Source organism: Trachurus japonicus, chromosome 6 (assembly GCF_045865225.1).
Source record: "Trachurus japonicus isolate A0001 chromosome 6, Traja_1.0".
Classification (NCBI taxonomy): Eukaryota; Metazoa; Chordata; class Actinopteri; order Carangiformes; family Carangidae; genus Trachurus; species Trachurus japonicus.
This window is the reverse complement of record NC_140912.1, coordinates 34,256,279-34,275,420: the sequence shown is the minus strand read 5'-3', so window position 1 is coordinate 34,275,420 and position 19,142 is coordinate 34,256,279. Positions and strand designations below refer to the sequence as shown.

The 19,142-nt window shown below is 45.5% G+C and overlaps 2 protein-coding genes across 2 annotated transcripts in view; both read left to right on the top strand.

The window, feature by feature from the left end:
• The window catches only part of LOC146986534 (uncharacterized), a 1,046,957-nt gene that overhangs the window by 636,016 nt on the left and 391,799 nt on the right, over positions 1–19,142 (top strand). The window lies entirely within an intron of this gene.
• Positions 261–9,551, top strand: LOC146986542 (protein NLRC3-like). The gene is made up of 4 exons (XM_085780382.1): positions 261–2,183; positions 3,321–3,494; positions 8,471–8,644; positions 9,533–9,551. The coding sequence occupies exons 1-4, from the start codon at positions 1,144–1,146 to the stop codon at positions 9,549–9,551; spliced, it is 1,407 nt and encodes a 468-aa protein (XP_085636508.1). The 5' UTR covers positions 261–1,143.

The following is a 19,142-nucleotide window of genomic DNA, read 5'->3' as shown; positions in this document are numbered from 1 at the left end:
GTGGACTGCAGACAGCCAATCAGAGCAGCTGTGGACAAAGTGAGACTGAACATCTGTCTGCTGATGTGGTCATTTGTGAAACCAGGACCTGTTGTTTTCTCCAGAGTCATTGTTCCATCACACAGCACTGACATTTAAGATGATGATTCAAACCTTCTCTTTGTTGTCTGTAGTTTTTCTGGAGCTGATGAAAATAATCTGATCAGATTGTCAGACTCTCTGTCTTCAGTCTGACTCTGTCTCTTCTCTCTCAGCAGATCGTGGTCTGCAGGAGGTTTTAGATCAACATAAGATCAGTCTGAGGAGCAGATGTGAACGAGTGACTGAAGGAAATGAGGCAACAGGAAGTGTAACCCTCCTCACCAGGATCTACACTGAACTCTACATCACAGAGGGACAGAGTGAAGAGGTTAATACCCAACATGAGGTGAGACAGCTGGAGACAACGTCCAAGAAGAAGACCCTCCATGACACTCCAATCAAGTGCAACGACATCTTTAAAGACTTACCTGTCCAACAGAGAGAGGACGTCTCTACGGTCTCACCTGTCCAACAGAGAGAGGACGTCTCTACGGTCTCACCTGTCCAACAGAGAGAGGACGTCTCTACGGTCTCACCTGTCCAACAGAGAGAGGACGTCTCTATGGTCTCACCTGTCCAACAGAGACCCATCAGAGTGGTTCTGACCAACGGTGTCGCTGGCGTTGGAAAAACCTTCTCGGTGCAGAAGTTCACTCTGGACTGGGCCGAGGGCTTGGCGAACCAAGATGTCAGTCTGCTGGTTCTGCTTTCGTTCAGGGAGCTGAACCTGATCAGAGATCAGCGGTTGAGTCTTCTCAGGCTGCTCCATGTTTTCCATCCAACATTACAGAAGGTCACAGCAGAGCAGCTGGCTGTCTGTAAACTTCTCTTCATCTTTGACGGCCTGGATGAAAGCCGACTGTCACTGGACTTCAACAACAGGAGGTTGTGTCTGATGTCACACAGACGTCATCAGTCAACGTGCTGCTGACAAACCTCATCCAGGGGAATCTGCTTCCCTCGGCTCTGGTCTGGATCACCTCCAGACCTGCAGCAGCCAATCAGATCCCTCCTACATGTGTTGACAGGGTAACAGAGGTCCGAGGCTTCACTGACGCCCAGATGGAGGAGTACTTCAGGAGGAGGTCCAGTGATGAAGATCTGTCCAGAAGAATCATCTCACACATCAAGACGTCCAGGACCCTCCACATCATGTGTCAAGTCCCAGTCTTCTGCTGGATCAGTGCTACAGTTCTGGAGCACATGTTGACCACAGACCAGAGAGGAGAGCTGCCCAAGACCACGACTGACCTGTTCTCACACTTCCTGCTGGTCCAGACAAAGAGGAAGAAGAACAAGTACGGTGAAGGACATGAGACGAGTCCACAGGAGCTGACGGAGGCCGACAGGGAAGTTCTTCTGAAGCTGGGGAGGCTGGCGTTTGAACAGCTGGAGAAAGGAAACATCATGTTCTACCAAGAAGACCTGGAGCAGTGTGGTCTGGATGTCACAGAGGCCTTGGTGAACTCAGGACTCTGTACTGAGATCTTCAAAAGAGAGAGTGTGATCTTCCAGAAAACAGTCTACTGCTTTGTTCATCTGAGTGTTCAGGAGTTTCTGGCTGCAGTCTACATGTTCCACTGTTTCACCAACAGGAACACAAAGGTCCTCAAGAAGTTCCTGTGGATACCACGCGGGACCCCAGATGACTTCCTGCAGAGAGTCTTGCAGAAATCCCTCCGCAGTAGAAATGGTCACCTGGACCTGTTTGTCCGCTTCCTTCATGGCCTCTCTCTGGAGTCCAACCAGAGGCTGTTAGGAGGTCTGCTGGGTCAGACAGACAACAGTCCAGAAACCATCCAGAGAACCATCAACCACCTGAAGAAGATGAACAGTTACGGAATCTCTCCTGACAGAAGCATCAACATCTTCCACTGTCTGACGGAGATGAAGGACCAGTCAGTTCATCAGCAGATCCAACAGTTCCTCAAGTCAGAGAACAGATCAGAGAAGAAACTCTCTGAGATCCAGTGTTCAGCTCTGGCCTACATGCTGCAGATGTCTGAGCTGGTTCTGGACCAGCTGGACCTCAGCAAGTACAACACATCAAAAGAGGGACGACGGAGACTGATCCCAGCTGTGAGGAACTGCAGGAAGGCTCGGTGAGTCCACTGCAGTAACTTCGGGGTAATTTTATGGGGCCAGACCCGTAGGTGCGTTTTTTCCACTGCAGGAACCTCCCCCACAGGGCCATTTACAGGAACTTTTACGGGGGCCAATGGAGTACCTACTCCAGGGCAGGTACTCCGTTCGGCCCTGAAAAGCTCCTGGGTGGGGCTCGAGGTTAACCCGGCGCTGATTGGCTAAAGCTAGAGCAGGCTCTGACGCTACCAGAAAGCACCAAAACAACCGGCATTTTTAAAAAGGGGATCAGAAGGGGAGCATTAGCCTAGCAGACACCGCTGTAAACAACAAGAAAACAGCAGGAAGATGTACACAAATGGAGCGACGATGAGGTGCAGACATTGATTGCAGTCTACAGCACCGAGGAGATTCAGAGGGGGTTTGAGTCATCGCGGCGAAATGAAAATATCAGCGCACCTCGACACACTGGGGATCCATCACGCCGCAAAACAATGCCGTGAAAAGTTAAAAAAAAAAAAAAAAAAAACCTCAAGCAGGATTACAATCAGCCGCCATGTGCACAAACACACAAACCAGAAACGCGGCTACCGCCTCAGCTCCTTCCATCCTTCTTCGTTGTTGTTGTTGTGATTTTTGTGCATGTGCTTGTGACCTGCCCTTGGTGACGTCACGGTCGAAATTATAGCACAGCGATTAAGCGGCGATCGAAACTCATGACGTCGCCGCGGGGTCCGACTCTGCAGTGGAAACACGACCACCGAGAGGGCCGAGTGAGAGGACGGTTCCTGTAGAAGTTCCTACACCCTCCCTTTACCAGGAACTCCTGCAGTGGAAACACTGCTAATATAATTATTGATCAGTAGTTTAGATCAGTAGTTCACATAAACAGAGTTTTTCTTTTTTTCTCATTATTTTTAGTTTGACGTTGAAAACATTATGTCAGGGATAATATAGAGTGAGCAGGCTTTGCTTCAGGGTCCCGTCCATCCTGTGAGAGTGATGAGGATCATTGTGTCCTGTCAAACTCAGTCATGAGATGAAGCTCAGGTGTCCACCACATCATCACGTCCTGTCATCAGATGCATCAACTGTGTTTTTACTGCAGCTTTCATCTGATTTGATTCTGACACATTTGATATTTTCTCTCTTCACAGACTTGTTGATTGTGAACTCTCAGAGAGTCACTGTGAAGTCGTGGCCTCAGCTCTGAAGTCCAACCCCTCCCACCTGACAGAACTGGACCTGAGTGAAAACGAGCTGAGTGATTCATCAGTGAAGGTTCTGTGTGCTGGACTGGAGAGTCCAAACTGTAGACTGGAGACTCTGAGGTGAGTTCACTGACTGGACCTGTTGGACTTTTGTCTGTGTTCAGTTCAAATGTGTGAAGTTCAGTTTGAAGCAGCGACTGATTGTGACTCCATGTTACTGCAGCTGGTAGAAGGTGAAGGGTCAGAGGTCACTCAGAGGTCAGTGTGGTGGTGGTGGTGATGGTGATGATGATGATGATGATGATGATGATGATGATGATGATGATCCGGCTCTCAGCGTGCATATCTCTGTTGCTGCCCAATTTGTGAAACGGCCCCCCACCATCTTGGACAGTTACGAATACAGGCTACAAAATAACAAGCTATTAATTAACTATATGCACTAAATGTAACTAGTGTTGTACCGATACCAATACTAGTATCAGTATGGTAGCCTAGTGCAGGAGGAAAAGTAAAAGAGTGGTAGTTAATCCTGTTTGTTCGCCTCGTTCGGCCGCTTCCGTTCCTGTGACGATCCGTGATCTCCTCCCGTTTGGTCCCGCTGGAGATGACTGTTGACTGACTGACTGACGACTGACTGGTGCACGTTGACAACTCCCCCCTCTGGTGTGCGTGAGTAATTACTGATCGATTTTTGTTGGATTACTTTTGTTTTGGCTTTTTCCTTTTTTTATGACTGCCTTGGGTTTTCCCTGATATTTTCTGTTTTTGCTGAAGATCGGATTTTTTGTAGATTGAACTGAGACAAACAGTAATTAAAAGAACTTTGTTTATTGTTTATGGACCATTTAAATACATTTTTTTGGAAAAGAAAACAAAATAAGCTTTGGTTGTGTCCTGTTTTTTCTTGTTCTTGTGCTGGGTACAGTGTTTAAAGATGTTTTAAATGGAGGTTACATGCTTATCCGAAATTATTGGGTATTGATTAAGTGTGTATCCTTTCTGGGGGTTAGAATTCAAGTCTGACACAGACTTAATGTCAGGACTCAGACGCCTGACTGGCACCCCTAGCACTAAAAATAAAAGTTGTACTAAAAAAAAACCGTCACAACGTGTATCTCATCTCATCTCATCTCATTATTATAGGACTTAAACCTCAGAGCTCTGTCTTCAGACTGTCTGGACCTGTCCCTGAACATCACACAGGGGCAACATGGAGCTATCTGTTGTGTTGGTCAAGAACAAGTTCAACTTAACTCATTGAGTGCCAACCACGTAATTTCTCGTTTTTCGTTCCCATGCGTTGAGTGCCAAAAACGAAATTTTTCGTTTTTTGCTTTTTTTTTAAATTATGAAAATAGACACTTTAATACACATTATATGTAAATTTGGGGACTCTACGACGAGGAGAACTGAAATAGATGACGATCAAAGTCACATGACAGCTCATGATCTGGAAGTTTTTATCATAACTCAGCTTCTGCAAACGGAGTTCTGCATGTGGATGCAGCAGCTGCTCTGCTCTCACCCGCGAGCAGTGTTGCCAACTCCTCAGTAAGCAAAGTCGCTATTGGCTGTTGTAAAAGTCGCTAAAAGTCGCTAAATGACGTCATTATCTCAGCGGGGGGAGGGGGGGGGTTGTCGGTTGTCGGCGGCAGCGGCCAGCGGCGCTCTTTATGTCTGTGGCGTGGAGCAGTGCGTCTCTGAATGCAGCGGAGGCAGCTCCGTGACACTACTGTGTGTAGGCTGAATACCTGTGAGTGCCCGCGGCAGCGCCGCTGCTCGTTGAAAACAGCTGTGATAACGTGATTTCAGGTCCAGAAACGTTTGTAATATCACGGGAAAAAGTCGCTAGATTTGTCGCTAGTCGCTTTTGACAAAAAAAGTCACCAAGAGGGGTTGGAAAGTCGCCAGATTTAGCGACAAAGTCGCCAAGTTGGCAACACTGCCCGCGAGGCTGCAGCAGCTGGGAGCTGAACCAGGAAGCTCTCAGCCCACTGTCCCGCCCGGTCTTCATCTGGAGCAACACCGTGTCCTCCCCAAAGTCCTCCCGCGGTAAAATCTGATGGTCTCTGGACCAAAGCAGACCGGCACCACCGACCCGTACCACAGACGGACCGCGACCACCGGCGGGACCGGTGTTCGCGAGCCGCTGTGGCCGGCAGAGCCTCACGTTCCGCGGCGAGAGGCTGTGACACGGCACGGTGCGTCTGTGTTATTGCCGTTTAGTGGCGCCCCCCCCGCCCCCGATGGTGGTTTTGTGAATAGAACAACAATTGTTGTGTATATTTATCTTATACGAGCCCTTTGATCCAGAAATGCGAGTGTCTGAAGAGCGACAGACACAAACAGCGCACCTTTCATAAAAGACGCTCTATCTCCTTTTCTAGAAAAAAAGGAGGGATTTTGGTGAAACCCAGCCATGTTTAGCTTGACTTTTCTCAGGAACGGAGGCACGTAGAAACAAACGGTTTGTGGCCATTTGAAGGATAAAGTTAAACCTTTCAAATGAGCTACAGTATGTGTTGGTGGCAATAATATAGAATACACTATGGCTCTAAAATAAAAAGTCAAATATGGTCTAATTTGCCGGTACACTTGACTAAAACTTTGGAAAGGAGCGCGGCACTCAATGAGTTAAAGTCAGAGTAAAAATGTTTAGGGTGTTTTTACTGTTCCTAAATGTAAAAATCTGTCACATTGGACCCTCAACATTATTTAAAGGTTAAATAATGTGTTACTTAAATATTTTTTTCCAGGTAGGCAATAAAAAAGTTCTACTGGATTATAGTATCAGAAGAAGAAAATCTCATATATTTTTTTTCAAACGGACCAACAGGTATTGATCAGATATTGATTGTATATTGACAGACTGATCTGAGGTCAGCAGCAGCTGATGAATCTGTGCTGACATGTGGATGATGTGTGTAGAAGGCCACATGATGATGATCCACAACAACACAAGGACAAAGTCCCTCTACTCATTTACACACTGATCATTGATCAGGACACATCTGGTCAATCATCAATCATTTCATCTTCTTCTTTTATTCTTTATTCAGATTGGAGCGCTGCAGGTTGTCAGAGATCAGCTGTTCTTCTCTGGGCTCAGCTCTGAAGTCCAACCCCTCCCACCTGAGAGAACTGGACCTGAGCAGAAACAACAAGCTGCAGGATTCAGGAGTGAAGGGTCTGAGTGGTTTTCTGGAGAGTCCAGACTGTAGACTGGAGACTCTGAGGTCAGACTCTGTTTTATTTCTGTGCTCAGATGAATGTGATGTGAAAGTTGTGTTGATACTGAGCTGCAGACATGAGGCTGATATTCTACTGATCCACACTGAGGCTGTAGGACAGGGTAGGCAGGCGCTCACAGACCAAGACCAGGGCTGTGGGGGGTCGGCACCTCAGACAGCTCATCACACAACAACCTCACAACAAACACATTCATGCACAATGGTTCACACAGATCCAAGTCTTAAACATGTGCAACACCTTTTCCCCACAATCCATGCCGTCCTGACATCAGCTGTTATTAACACACAACTCAGATCAATAACAGGATCACATGTTGGAGCACCGCTCACATCACACAACAAACCTTTAACACAATCCACACTCAGACCTGAGCAACAAGGATGTTAACTGTACACAACAAGCTGTTATTACAACAGAGAGGACACACAACCTGGACTGTGTGTGTGTGTGTGTGTGTGTGTGTGTGTAAAAGTGTCTAAGTGTCAGTAGGTTACAACTTGCTAACTGCTTGAAACAACAGCTGAGTGGCTGAATGAAACTAATCCGTCACCCTAATTGATTTAAATTGTCTTCTGTTGCTGATGCACGGCCTTGGTAAACTTGGTTATTCATTTTATTCTAGTTGAGGATGTGGATGATCATGAGGGAGGGAGTAGTGGAGCAACAGATCAGTGTTTTTTTTTTTTTTAATCAATTTTTTATTTTGTTTTATTTCATTACAATTCCATTTATCCATTCCCCTTGACCCCACCCTTTTCCCGGGAGTAACATTAGATTAATAATAATTATCATTATTATCAACAGTACATAGCAGACATATTCATAAGACAGAGAAAAAACAAAACAAAACAAAAAGACAACAAAAACAACACACAAGCCCATCAAAACAACACTTTGACTTTCTAGGTTGTGTATAGCTTCTACCTTTGCCTTTTGGGCACGAGCACTGGAAACAGATCAGTGTTGATCCTTGATCGCTCTCCACGGATCGGCACGCAAGTGTTCCACAGGTCGTTGATGAAAAGAAAGTTGTGAATGTAGCGCAAAAAAAAAAACTCTGCTCGTATAGGCAGCTTTATGTCGCGCACAACAACAAACAATAACAACCAATCAACCAGAATCGAAAAACAAAAACTGTGACTGAGCAGGACTGTGATGGTGATTGGCTTACAGACCTTTGCTTGTGTCGTTTTCCTCCCTAACACACAGTAGCTCCAGTATTTTCTTTTCACTTCTATAGGAGTGTATGTTACAAAAAAACTGATTTACAACTGGTTGTTTATTTACCTGCTGTTCTGTACTGATTTCTATCAACCAGTCAGTGGATACAGATTGTTGCAAAGCGTTTCCCTCCTCCTGTGATTTTAGTTATGACAGGAAAATATGAACGACGTCATCAGCGACTAGTCGACGTCGACTCGACTTTCATAACATTAGAGTCGACTTTAAAAAATCTGAAGTCATGCAACCGCTAACCACACACACAGTTTATCATCCTCTGTGTGTGTGTGTGTGTGTGTGTGTGTGTGTGTGTGTGTGTGTGTGTGTGTGTGTGTGTGTGTCTTTGATCCAGTTCAGTCCTGAATCAGAGAGTTGTAGTCAGTGTTTAGTCCAACAGGTATTGATCAGATATTGATTGTATATTGACAGACTGATCTGAGGTCAGCAGCAGCTGATGAATCTGTGCTGACATGTGGATGATGTGTGTAGAAGGCCACATGATGATGATCCACAACAACACAAGGACAAAGTCCCTCTACTCATTTACACACTGATCATTGATCAGGACACATCTGATCAATCATCAATCATTTCATCTTCTTCTTTTATTCTTTATTCAGATTGGTGGACTGCAGTTTGTCAGAGATCAGCTGTTCTTCTCTGGTCTCAGCTCTGAAGTCCAACCCCTCCCACCTGAGAGAACTGGACCTGACCTGGAACAACCTTCATGATTCAGGAGTGAAGCATCTGAGTGGTTTTCTGGAGAGTCCAGACTGTAGACTGGAGACTCTGAGGTCAGACTCTGTTTTATTTCTGTGCTCAGATGAATGTGATGTGAAAGTTGTGTTGATACTGAGCTGCAGACATGAGGCTGATATTCTACTGATCCACACTGAGGCTGTAGGACAGGGTAGGCAGGCGCTCACAGACCAAGACCAGGACTGTGGGGGGTCGGCACCTCAGACAGCTCATCACACAACAACCTCACAACAAACACATTGATGCACAATGGTTCACACAGATCCAAGTCTTAAACATGTGCAACACCTTTTCCCCACAATCCATGCCGTCCTGACATCAGCTGTTATTAACACACAACTCAGATCAATAACAGGATCACATGTTGGAGCACCGCTCACATCACACAACAAACCTTTAACACAATCCACACTCAGACCTGAGCAACAAGGATGTTAACTGTACACAACAAGCTGTTATTACAAGGTTTACAACAGAGAAGACACACAACCTGGGCTGTGTCTGTGTGTGTGTGTGTGTGTGTGTGTGTGTGTGTGTGTGTGTGTGTGTGTGTGTGTGTGTGTGTGTGTGTGTAAAAGTGTCTAAGAGTCAGAGAGAATAGGTTAAAACTTGCTAACTGTTAGCTATCGTAGCTCAGGCGTTGGTCTCCCGTCAGATAAAAGCTGCTGTTGTTCTTCAGATGAAAGCTCATTAAAGGTTTTCAACTATTTCACATGGTTCTAAGTTGTCCTACAATATAGTATTCCTAGTGTATTGTCCCCAAATCAATCTGCAGCTCTACATCTCAGTAATCTAAAAGTGTCTCTCCAGAGCTCTCCTGCGAACGAGCCATTTCTGTGTCTGCACCTTGAAATGCAAATAAGATGTGTAAACCACGTCCACTCCACACCTGTCACGGGGAGAGGGTGTGGTTTTCACTACAGGTACATGTGCCAGTGTTGACATTGGGACAGGGGTCGGGCTTTGATTTCCGAAAAAAAAAAAAAAAAATTCTGAGACTGGCATCTTGTCTGAAAAAATGTAGCTAAATGTTCCTTCTTTCTTTTTTACTGTGGCAGAAGGAGAAACATGGAGAGACTCCTACCACCATCAGAAAGTTCTGTGTGAAACTGTCAAATAAAAAAAAACAAGTGAAACTGAGGAGCAGCACAAACGGTGCACTGTTGTATGGACTGATGAGAATATTGAGGTGGTTTTGCGCCAGGAGAGGAGACTTCCTCGTTCAGATGTCTCTCATTCCGTGATGAGGAGTCGGACCGCTGCGCTGATGAGAAGCGGTATCATTCCAATATTCTCTGATCCGCGATTTCATTTTAATGACATGCGGCTGTTTTTCAGTCAATGATTCAAATCGATCATCTGGCCGCTGCGGTACCGACCGCTCCTCCCGTATCTACCGCATCTTCATGTCAAATGACGGACGGGAGGGAGAGAGAGAGAGCGTGTGTGTGTGTGTGTGGATGGGGGGGGGGGTCGCTGTTCCAGAAAAGTGTCAGCGGGCGGAGCTCACGTTTTTCCAGACTGGCCCAGGGGGAGTATAAGGAAGTACCGGGAGGTGGAGTCACGATCTCAAAAAAGTGTAGAAATCAATTAAGGGAGTGAAGAGACTTTTTTCACCTCCAGGCGTCATAGAAAGGCCACGGGAACACATAGGACCACTACAAAACCTGTAGAAAGTGGATTTTGCATAACATGGGCCCTTTGAGGTGTTCACCTCTCCAGTGGAGCATCACTGCAGTTGAATTAGCTGCTAAACTGCTGGAGGCTAAAAAGCCAGGGGACACGTCTGTGTGTTGACCATTCACCAAGGCAACGTGAACAGAAGTGCAGCTCAGACATGGTGCAGTTAAGTTAAGAGGCAGCGTAGCGTTGTGCCTCTTCACCTCCATGTGAACTCTCTGTGGGAACTTACTGCACATGTGCAAACAGCCACATACACACCGTACTGACAGAAGAGGCAGAGCAGCTCTGGGCCTTTGCTCTGTAATACTACACATGGCTGAGTGGTTTGTGCAGCTGCTGCCTGGACAGAAGCTAGCTCTGTTTACTGGCTTTTATTAGACCATGAAAATCACCACATTCTGACACATTGAACTTGTAGTAAAGTTATCTGAAAGTCCAAAAGAATCCAACTTTAGATGAAGTGAATAAATCAAAGCCCTGACTGCACCTCACTGGTTTTTAGTCCAGTCTCTGTTTCTCTTCATGTTTCACCTCCACTACAGAAACACATGTGATGTATCAGACAATAACTGATCTATAATCAATAGCTGCTGGCTCCACCTCTTTCCTGAGGCTCTGTGATGTTTACAGTCAAAGCCAACATCCCATAATAAGCAGGTGTGTTTCAGGTTTTTCTGTCTCTGAGCTTCATTCCACCTGTGTTTCTACACGTTAGTTGTCATGGTAACAGAGTTGAGCCTCACATGTGTGTTGTCTTGAGCATGGTCAGTAAATCTCTGATCAATGTGGCTGCACAACATGAGTTTGTCTGGATGGAGCCACAGGTGGAGCTGACAGGTGAAGAGGCGGAGTCACTGCGTCTGTGTTGAAGCAGCAGCAGCTTCTCATGAATATTAATGAGCTGTTTTCTCTCTATGTGACTGTTTAACCTGCTTCCTGTTGCTTCAGCTGTTGGACTTTGATTTTCTAAACTTGTTCTTTCTGAAGCTTCTTCAGCTCTGAACAGATGATGAGACACTGAACGCTGTCAACAAGGAGCTTTGTCCTCAACTCACTGCTTTTATTCTTTATTCAGATTGAGGTTCTGCAGGTTGTCAGAGATCAGCTGTTCTTCTCTGGTCTCAGCTCTGAAGTCCAACCCCTCCCACCTGAGACACCTGGACCTGAACTCCAACGACCTGCAGGATTCAGGAGTGAAGCATCTGAGTGGTTTTCTGGAGAGTCCAGACTGTAGACTGGAGACTCTGAGGTCAGTTCACTGACTGTTACTGTTGTAGATCTTAGATCTTTGATCCACAACTGAACCTGATTGATCTTCACTCAGAACTTGAATCATTGACTTTGATGTCATGAATGAAGGACGTTTGAAATAGTTGTTGTCTCATGTTTCCACTTGTTCTTCTCTCACACTGACAATGACTCTTCACTTTCAGCTCATTTCACTCAGTCTGATCAATAATCAATGATCTGATCACTGCAGCTGTGTGTGTGTGTGTGTGTGTGTGTGAGAGAGAGTACGTGCGTGCGTGCGTGTGGGGGTGATGATCTTCGTTTCATTGTCTTCTTTTATTCTTTATTCAGATTGTGGAACTGCAGTTTGTCAGACATCAGCTGTTCTTCTCTGGTCTCAGCTCTGAAGTCCAACCCCTCCCACCTGAGAGAACTGGAGCTGAAAGGAGGAGACAACTGGACCTACGACAACATCCTGAGCTCTTCATCTGTGCAGCAGCTTCGTGATCTTGTGAAGAGTCCAGACTTTCGACTGGAGACTCTGCAGTGAGTCTGATCTGTAGCTGTTTCCACAGCTGATGAGACTGTGGGAGTGAAATAAAGTGTAAAGTGCAGCAGGTGAACCTGTCCGGATGTGACATCATCACGTATGACATCATCTATGACATCACAGACTCAGAAAACGCTGCAGCAGCTTCAATGTGTCAATCATCAGTGATCCAGTCACAGGTAAAGGTGTTGAGTCAAACAGGAACAATGAGCTTCACCTGTCACTCAAGTACAGGAAGTACTTTTACTCCACTAACTCCTAACTAAATACTTTTACTGTGATACTGTAATTATAGAAACTTTTACTCTGCTCCTATATTATAGTATTCACTGTGATACCTTGAAAGAAGTACTTTTACTCTGATACTGTCTACAGAAACTACTTTTATTGTAAGTATTTTTACTGTGTTACTGTTAGTAGCCTACTGCCACATCCACTTGCCGTGCACAACAAAACACAGCAAAAGACCAAAATACATGTTTTATAACAAATTTCTTCTTTTCGCCCTCAGTCTTATTAAACAGAAAGATGCCATTTAATTAAACTATTTAGTATTATTGATAAGTATGATTTACAAAAGAAACCCTAGCCTTTATTTTATAACTTAACACACATAATTTCCTGTACGTTTTTTTCATTTTCTTTTCAATATTTGCTCTTTCAAGACTCAACATGTAGTCATAACACATCAGAATATCATTGCAGAGCAGCTAAAACAACCACAACCACAACATGAAAAGATAAATATTATTTAGGTGTCAGGCTCAGTTACATTTCAAAATGAAAGTGTTTATTTTCGCAAATTACAATGAAAGGATGTTTTTTTCATGGTTTTACAGTGAATGTGTTGTCGAACAAGAGATTATGAATAAATGCCAGAACTGTCAGGTTTAGTTTTTTAATCACACGTGAAAAACTATGGAGTGATATTTGTAATTTTGTTGCTATCAATGTTGATGGTGATTTTATTTTGTTTTGGAGGAATGTACTACTGTTTGGGCTCCCTGACCTGAAAAAAAACAAGGAAAAAGCCAACATAACTTTTATTATCAACCTTATTATTTTAATGGCAAAATTTCATATAAACAAATGTAAGTTCATTAAAAAAAAACCTTCCTTTACTGCTCTTAGCGGTGAGCTCAAGCAATACATAACCTCCATCAAATTTTCAAGCAGCCAGAAAGTGATTAAGACTTTCAATATATGTGAAAACTTGAACATTTTTTTGTAAACTTGTAAATTCCCCCTGGCGTATAATATAGATATGCTTTATAGACTGCATTTTATTATGAAAAACTGTTTTTGTAATGTGAAACAAAGCTTTGAAAAAATAAATAAAAATCACACATGAAACGGAAATGATGTCACTGTTTATTATTATTCTGTTCATGAAGTTTCCGGTCGGAAGAAAAGGACATCACCTTTATTATAAACTTATTCATTTTGTATGGCAAATTTCACATACATAAATGTAAACACTCCAAAACCTCACCCAACTTCAGAAGTTTCTTGCTTGAGTTCAAAGAGTACATGAAATCCCTTACACTAATTGACACTAAACAAAGCATCACATCCATAGATATTTATGAGAGATTTTTCAAAGAATAAAGAAGTAGAATAAAGCTTACACATTCTATTTCCCTTTTTTTTCCTTTTCATCTATAGGCTACCATACCATATGTTATTTTTTTCATGATTTTATGTTTTCTAATATTGCTTAAAACAACCTGATTTTATTTTGATGTATTTATTATTTATGTTTATTGATACATATTGGAGCACCTGTCTGATGTTTCATGTTTGATTGTATGTACAACCCTGTTCTCTGTACATCCCTTTGTATGTACAATGTTTTCAATAAAGCTCATAGGGAAAAAAAAAAAAAAGAAGAAGTTTCCGGTCGGAACCTTTCTCTTCCTCGTTCACAGACGTGTAAAAACTTAACTTTACATTATTTTAACCACCATGTTGCATTTAAAAGTGTATTTTAACACCTGAAACATGTTCATACATTATATCTCTAAGGCATGTGTGCAGTCGTGTGGTTGTATTTTATTTATAAGACATTCACTTCTGACATGAGGAAGAAGAGGAGGAGGAGGAGGAGGGGGAGGAGGAGCAGGAGGAAGAGGAGGAAGAGGAAGAGCAAGAGGAGGAGGAGGAGGAAGAGGAGGAGCAGGAAGAGGAGGAAGAGGAGCAGGAGGAGGAAAAGGAGGAGGAAGAGGTGGAGAAGGAGGAGGAAAAGGAGCAGGAAGAGGAGGAGAAGGAGGAGGAAAAGGAGCAGGAAGAGGAGGAGGAGGAGCAAGAGGAGGAGGAGGAGGAGGACGAGGAGGAAGAGGAGGAAGAGGACGAGGAGGAGGAAGAGGTGGAGGAGGAGGAAGAGGAGGAGGAAGAGGAGGAGGAGGAGGAGCAGGAGGAGGAAAAGGAGGAGGAAGAGGTGGAGGAGGAGGAAGAGGAGGAGGAGGAGCAGGAGGAGGAAGAGGAGGAGGAGGAGGAGAGAGAGAAAGAGGAGGAGGAGCAGGAAGAGGAGGAGGAGGAGAAGGAGGAGGGGGAAGAGGAGGAGGAGGAGCAGGAGGAGGAAGAGGAGGAGAAGGAGCAGGAGGATGAGGAGGAAGAGGAAGAAGAAGAGGAGGAGGAGAAGGAGGAGGAGGAGGAAGAGGAAGAAGAAGAGGAGGAGGAGCAGGAGGAGGAGAGGGAGGAGGAGGAGGAGCAGGAAGAAGAGGAGGAGGAGGAGGAGAAGGAGGAAGAGGAGGGTGAAGAGGAAGCGCAGGAGGAGGAGGAGGAGGAAGAAGAGGAGGAGGAGCAGGAGGAGGAGGAGGACATTGAGGAGTAGGAGGAGGAGCAGGAGGAGGATGAGGAGGAGGAGGAGGAGGAGGAGGAGCAGGAGGAGGAGGTGGAAGAGGAAGAAGAAGAGGAGGAGGAGCAGGAGGAGGAGAGGGAGGAGGAGGAGGAGCAGGAAGAAGAGGAGGAGGAGGAGGAGAAGGAGGAAGAGGAGGGTGAAGAGGAAGCGCAGGAGGAGGAGGAGGAGGAAGAAGAGGAGGAGGAGCAGGAGGAGGAGGAGGACATTGAGGAGTAGGATGAGGAGCAGGAGGAGGAGGAGGAGGAGGAGGAGGAGGAGGAGACTGAACTGTAAGAATCGTTACATTACGATATTCTAGAAAAACGGACTCAGGAGCTTCGTTGTAGGTTTGTTTCCTGGAACACGTTTCAATATGGCCGACATGCAGACAGGTCAAGAGGTCAACCAGTCTAACCAGCCTCTGCTGCCACCCTGAGGACAACTCCCTTCATAGCACAACATCATCACTCTTCTACACCAACCACATCAGTATCAGTAGAAAAGTTAAAATAAAACATGTAATAGTTCATTTCTCTCTTTTTTTCACTTTCACCACATCAAATCTTTTTAACAACTTCAGAACTTAACATGGATATAAAGACTTTTTTTTTTTTTTTCTGTCCTGTCGGTGTCGGCGAGGGAGGAGAGGGAACATCTACAGTCTGAAGATCAGGACAGAGAACTAAACCTGAACCAGAAAGAACCAGAACTAGAAACACACACTCTTGTATTGCTGTCTTTGTGAGGCCAAAAAAAAAGTCCTCACTTCTCAAAAATGTCGTCACTCTGGTGAAAAACTCTCTCCGGTCCTCACAACGTAGTAAGAACAAGAACACACACACACACACACACACACATGAAGCCTCGGTCTGATCCGACGTCAGGAGACGAGCAGCGTCAGATCTCCTGACTCACCTGAACGTGACGTGAGTCGTCCTCACCGTCACCAACGTGCACTGAAACAGACGGAGGAGAAGATCCACTTCACTGGAGTCTGAGAAAAACCGGTTTCTTTGAACGCAGCCTGAAGAGTCATGAGTCATTAAACCAGGACACAAACTCATTCACAAAACCTGACGAAGCTTCAGACATGTGAACACAGCGACACCTGGTGGTCGATCAGAGTTACAGCAGCTTTTTACACATCACTGACTTCACTGTGTCAATCTGGTCTCAGAGTTATTAGATCTAGATAATTAATGTTTAATGGTTATTAGTGTCGTTTACATGTGACGCTGTTAATGAGCTACAAACGATGGGACGTGATTGGACAATAAAACATCATCAAAATACAACTTCACTACAGTAAAGGAAGGAGAGAGAAGAGAGAGGAAGAGGAAGAGGGGGAGGAGAGAGAGGAGGGGGGAGAAAGAGGAGGGGGGAGAAAGGGAGGGGAAGTGGGAGGGGAGAAAAGGAGAGACAGAGGGATGGAGGCAGAGAGAAAGAAGGAGAGGATAGAGAGAGGAAGAGGGGGAGGAGAGAGAGAGAGACTTAGAGGGGGCAGAGAGGAAGAGGAGGGAGAGAGAGAGGGAGGGAGGAGAGAGAGGAAGAGGGGTGAGGAGAGAGAGAGAGAGAAGGGGGGAAGAGAGAGGGGGGAGACAGGGAGAGACCTAGAGGGAGGGAGGAAGATAGAGGGGGAGAGAAGAGAGCGGGAGGGAGGGAAAGAAGGGCAGAGAGAAAGAGGATAGAGAGAGTGAGGGAGGGGGAGGAGAGGAGAGAGAGAGGAAGAGGATAGAGAGAGAGAGGGAGACAGGGATAGACTTGGAGGGAGGGAGGAAGATAGAGGGGGAGAGAGAAGAGAGGGGGAGGGAGGAAGGGCAAAGAGAAAGAGGGAGAGACTTAGGGAGGGGGCAGAGAGAAAGAGGGAGAGGATAGAGGAAGTAGGGGGAGGAGAGAGAGAGAAGGGGGAGAAAGAGAGCGTAGAGAGAGGGGGAGAAAGAGAGAGACTTAGAGGGAGGGAGGAAGAGAAAGAGAAAGGAGAGAGAGGGGAGGAGGGAAGGGGTGAGAGAGAGAGAGAGAGAGAAGGGAGGAGGGAGGAAGCGAGAGGGGGAGGAGAGAAGAGAGACCTTTGACCTTTAACTTTCCCTTTAATTCATCAAATACTTCACCTCCATAAAAGCAGAAGCATCAAATCAGCCACATACAGATCAACAGCAGCAACATGAACAAACATTCAGTGTTTCAGAGACTGAGGAGCAGAGACTGGTCGACTACACAACATAAAACACCACACACACACACACACACACACACACACACACACACACACACACACACACACACACACTAATGCTGCGTTCAAGACAACTCGGAAGTCGGAAAAAAAATAGATCCAAGTTGTAAAAAATGAATTGAACGGCGTCGAACTCGGAAATTACAGGTCGGGAACTCGGGTATCATATCAGAGCTCCGACTTTCCAACTTGACGTCACGACAACATCAAAACATGGCGGCCCTCGTCTTAAACGGTTAGAATTTAGACATTTTAAGTTATTTGTTGAGGTTTTAATGCATATGTTTGTGTATTATTGCAGTAGCCTGTATGAAATACTTTTATATTAAGCTGTGATTGTTGTATGGTGTGAAATTGCGGTCTGGAAATAACGTTAAACTGTTATCGAGGCTGTAACATTATATGTGCACTCATCTGCGGCGTCTCCTCTCCTCCAAAATAAACATCATTTACTGCTGCATTTATTTCTCGTATTCAGCGATGAGCCACAATAATACGCCAAACTTCCTTCAGGTATCCATGTTTCTTTTCTTCCGAGTTCCTGCAGCGTGAACGCAATGATGTCGGAAGTCGGACATTTCCGAGTTGGGAATCCCGACCTCCGAGTTGTTTTGAACGCAGCAAAACTCCTCCAGGTCAGAGACCGTTCTGTAATACGTGAACTGCACCTTTAGCAGAGTGGCGACTGAACCCCTGAACATGAATGAGGCATCAGTCGACCCCAGACCTTCCATCCTGTTTCTGCTGCTCAGCCTGATGCTCGTTGCTGCTGCGGCTTCACCTATGAGGGAGGTGACCACGGAGACCAGGACCAGGACCAGGACCAGGACCAGGACCAGAACCAGGACCAGGACCAGGACCAGGACCAGAACCAGAACCAGGACCAGAACCAGGACCAGGACCAGGACCAGGACCAGGACCAGGACCAAGACCAAGACCAAGACCAGGACCAGAACCAGAACCAGGACCAGGACCAGGACCAGAACCAGAACCAGGACCAGGACTAGAACCAGGACCAGGACCAGGACCAGAACCAGAACCAGAACCAGGACCAGGACCTGAACCAGGACCAGGACCAGGACCAGAACCAGGACCAAAACCAAAACCAGGACCAGGACCAGGACCAGGACCAGAACCAGAACCAGAACCAGGACTCAAAAACTGGTTTTGACGACAGAGTTGATCTGTTGGTCCAGTTTAAAATCACTGTCAAGCTTTACTCAAGATTAGAAACTCCTCCTCCTCCTCCTCTTCCTCCTCCTCCTCCTCCTCCTCCTCCTCTTCCTCCTCCTCCTCCTCCTCTTCCTCCTCCTCCTCTGAACACATCAGGTCCACTGTAGCAAGTAGCCGTCCTGAACCAATCAGAGAGAGAGATGAAAATAATGCTGATAATGTGATTGGCCACCAGTGACACGCCCACTTGTTACACATGATCATTTATTCTTTCTAATCCCAGAGTCAGAGATGAACTCAGCACAATCAGCTTCTGTTCCCCACAGAAAAACACCTGTAAGATGTGTGTGTGTGTGTGTGTGTGTGTGTGTGTGTGTGTGTGTGTGTGTGTGTGTGTGTGTGTGTGTGTGTGTGTGTGTGTGTGTGTGTGTGTGTGTGTGTTTGTGTGTGTGTGTGTGTGTGTGTTCTTGTATTTACTACGTTGTGGGGACCATCGAGAGTTTTTAACCAACAGAGTGAGGACATTTTTGTGAATGAGGACATTTTGGCCGGTCCTCACTTTTTCCAAGGGCTGTTTGAGGGTTAAGACTTTAGGTTATAATTAGGTTTAAATTAGGTTAAGAGTAATGGTTAAGGTTAGGGTAAGGGGCTAGGGAACACATTATGTCAATGAGTGCATTTCTAAAAGGAGTTCATCATGATTCTCCTTGTATCCTCCTGGTTTCTGTGTGGACTTACATTTAGTTGTGGTTGTGTTTTCCATATATGGTCGTGTTGCCAGACCGGGGCGAGTTAAGTTACAACACTGAGACACAAATTAGTTGA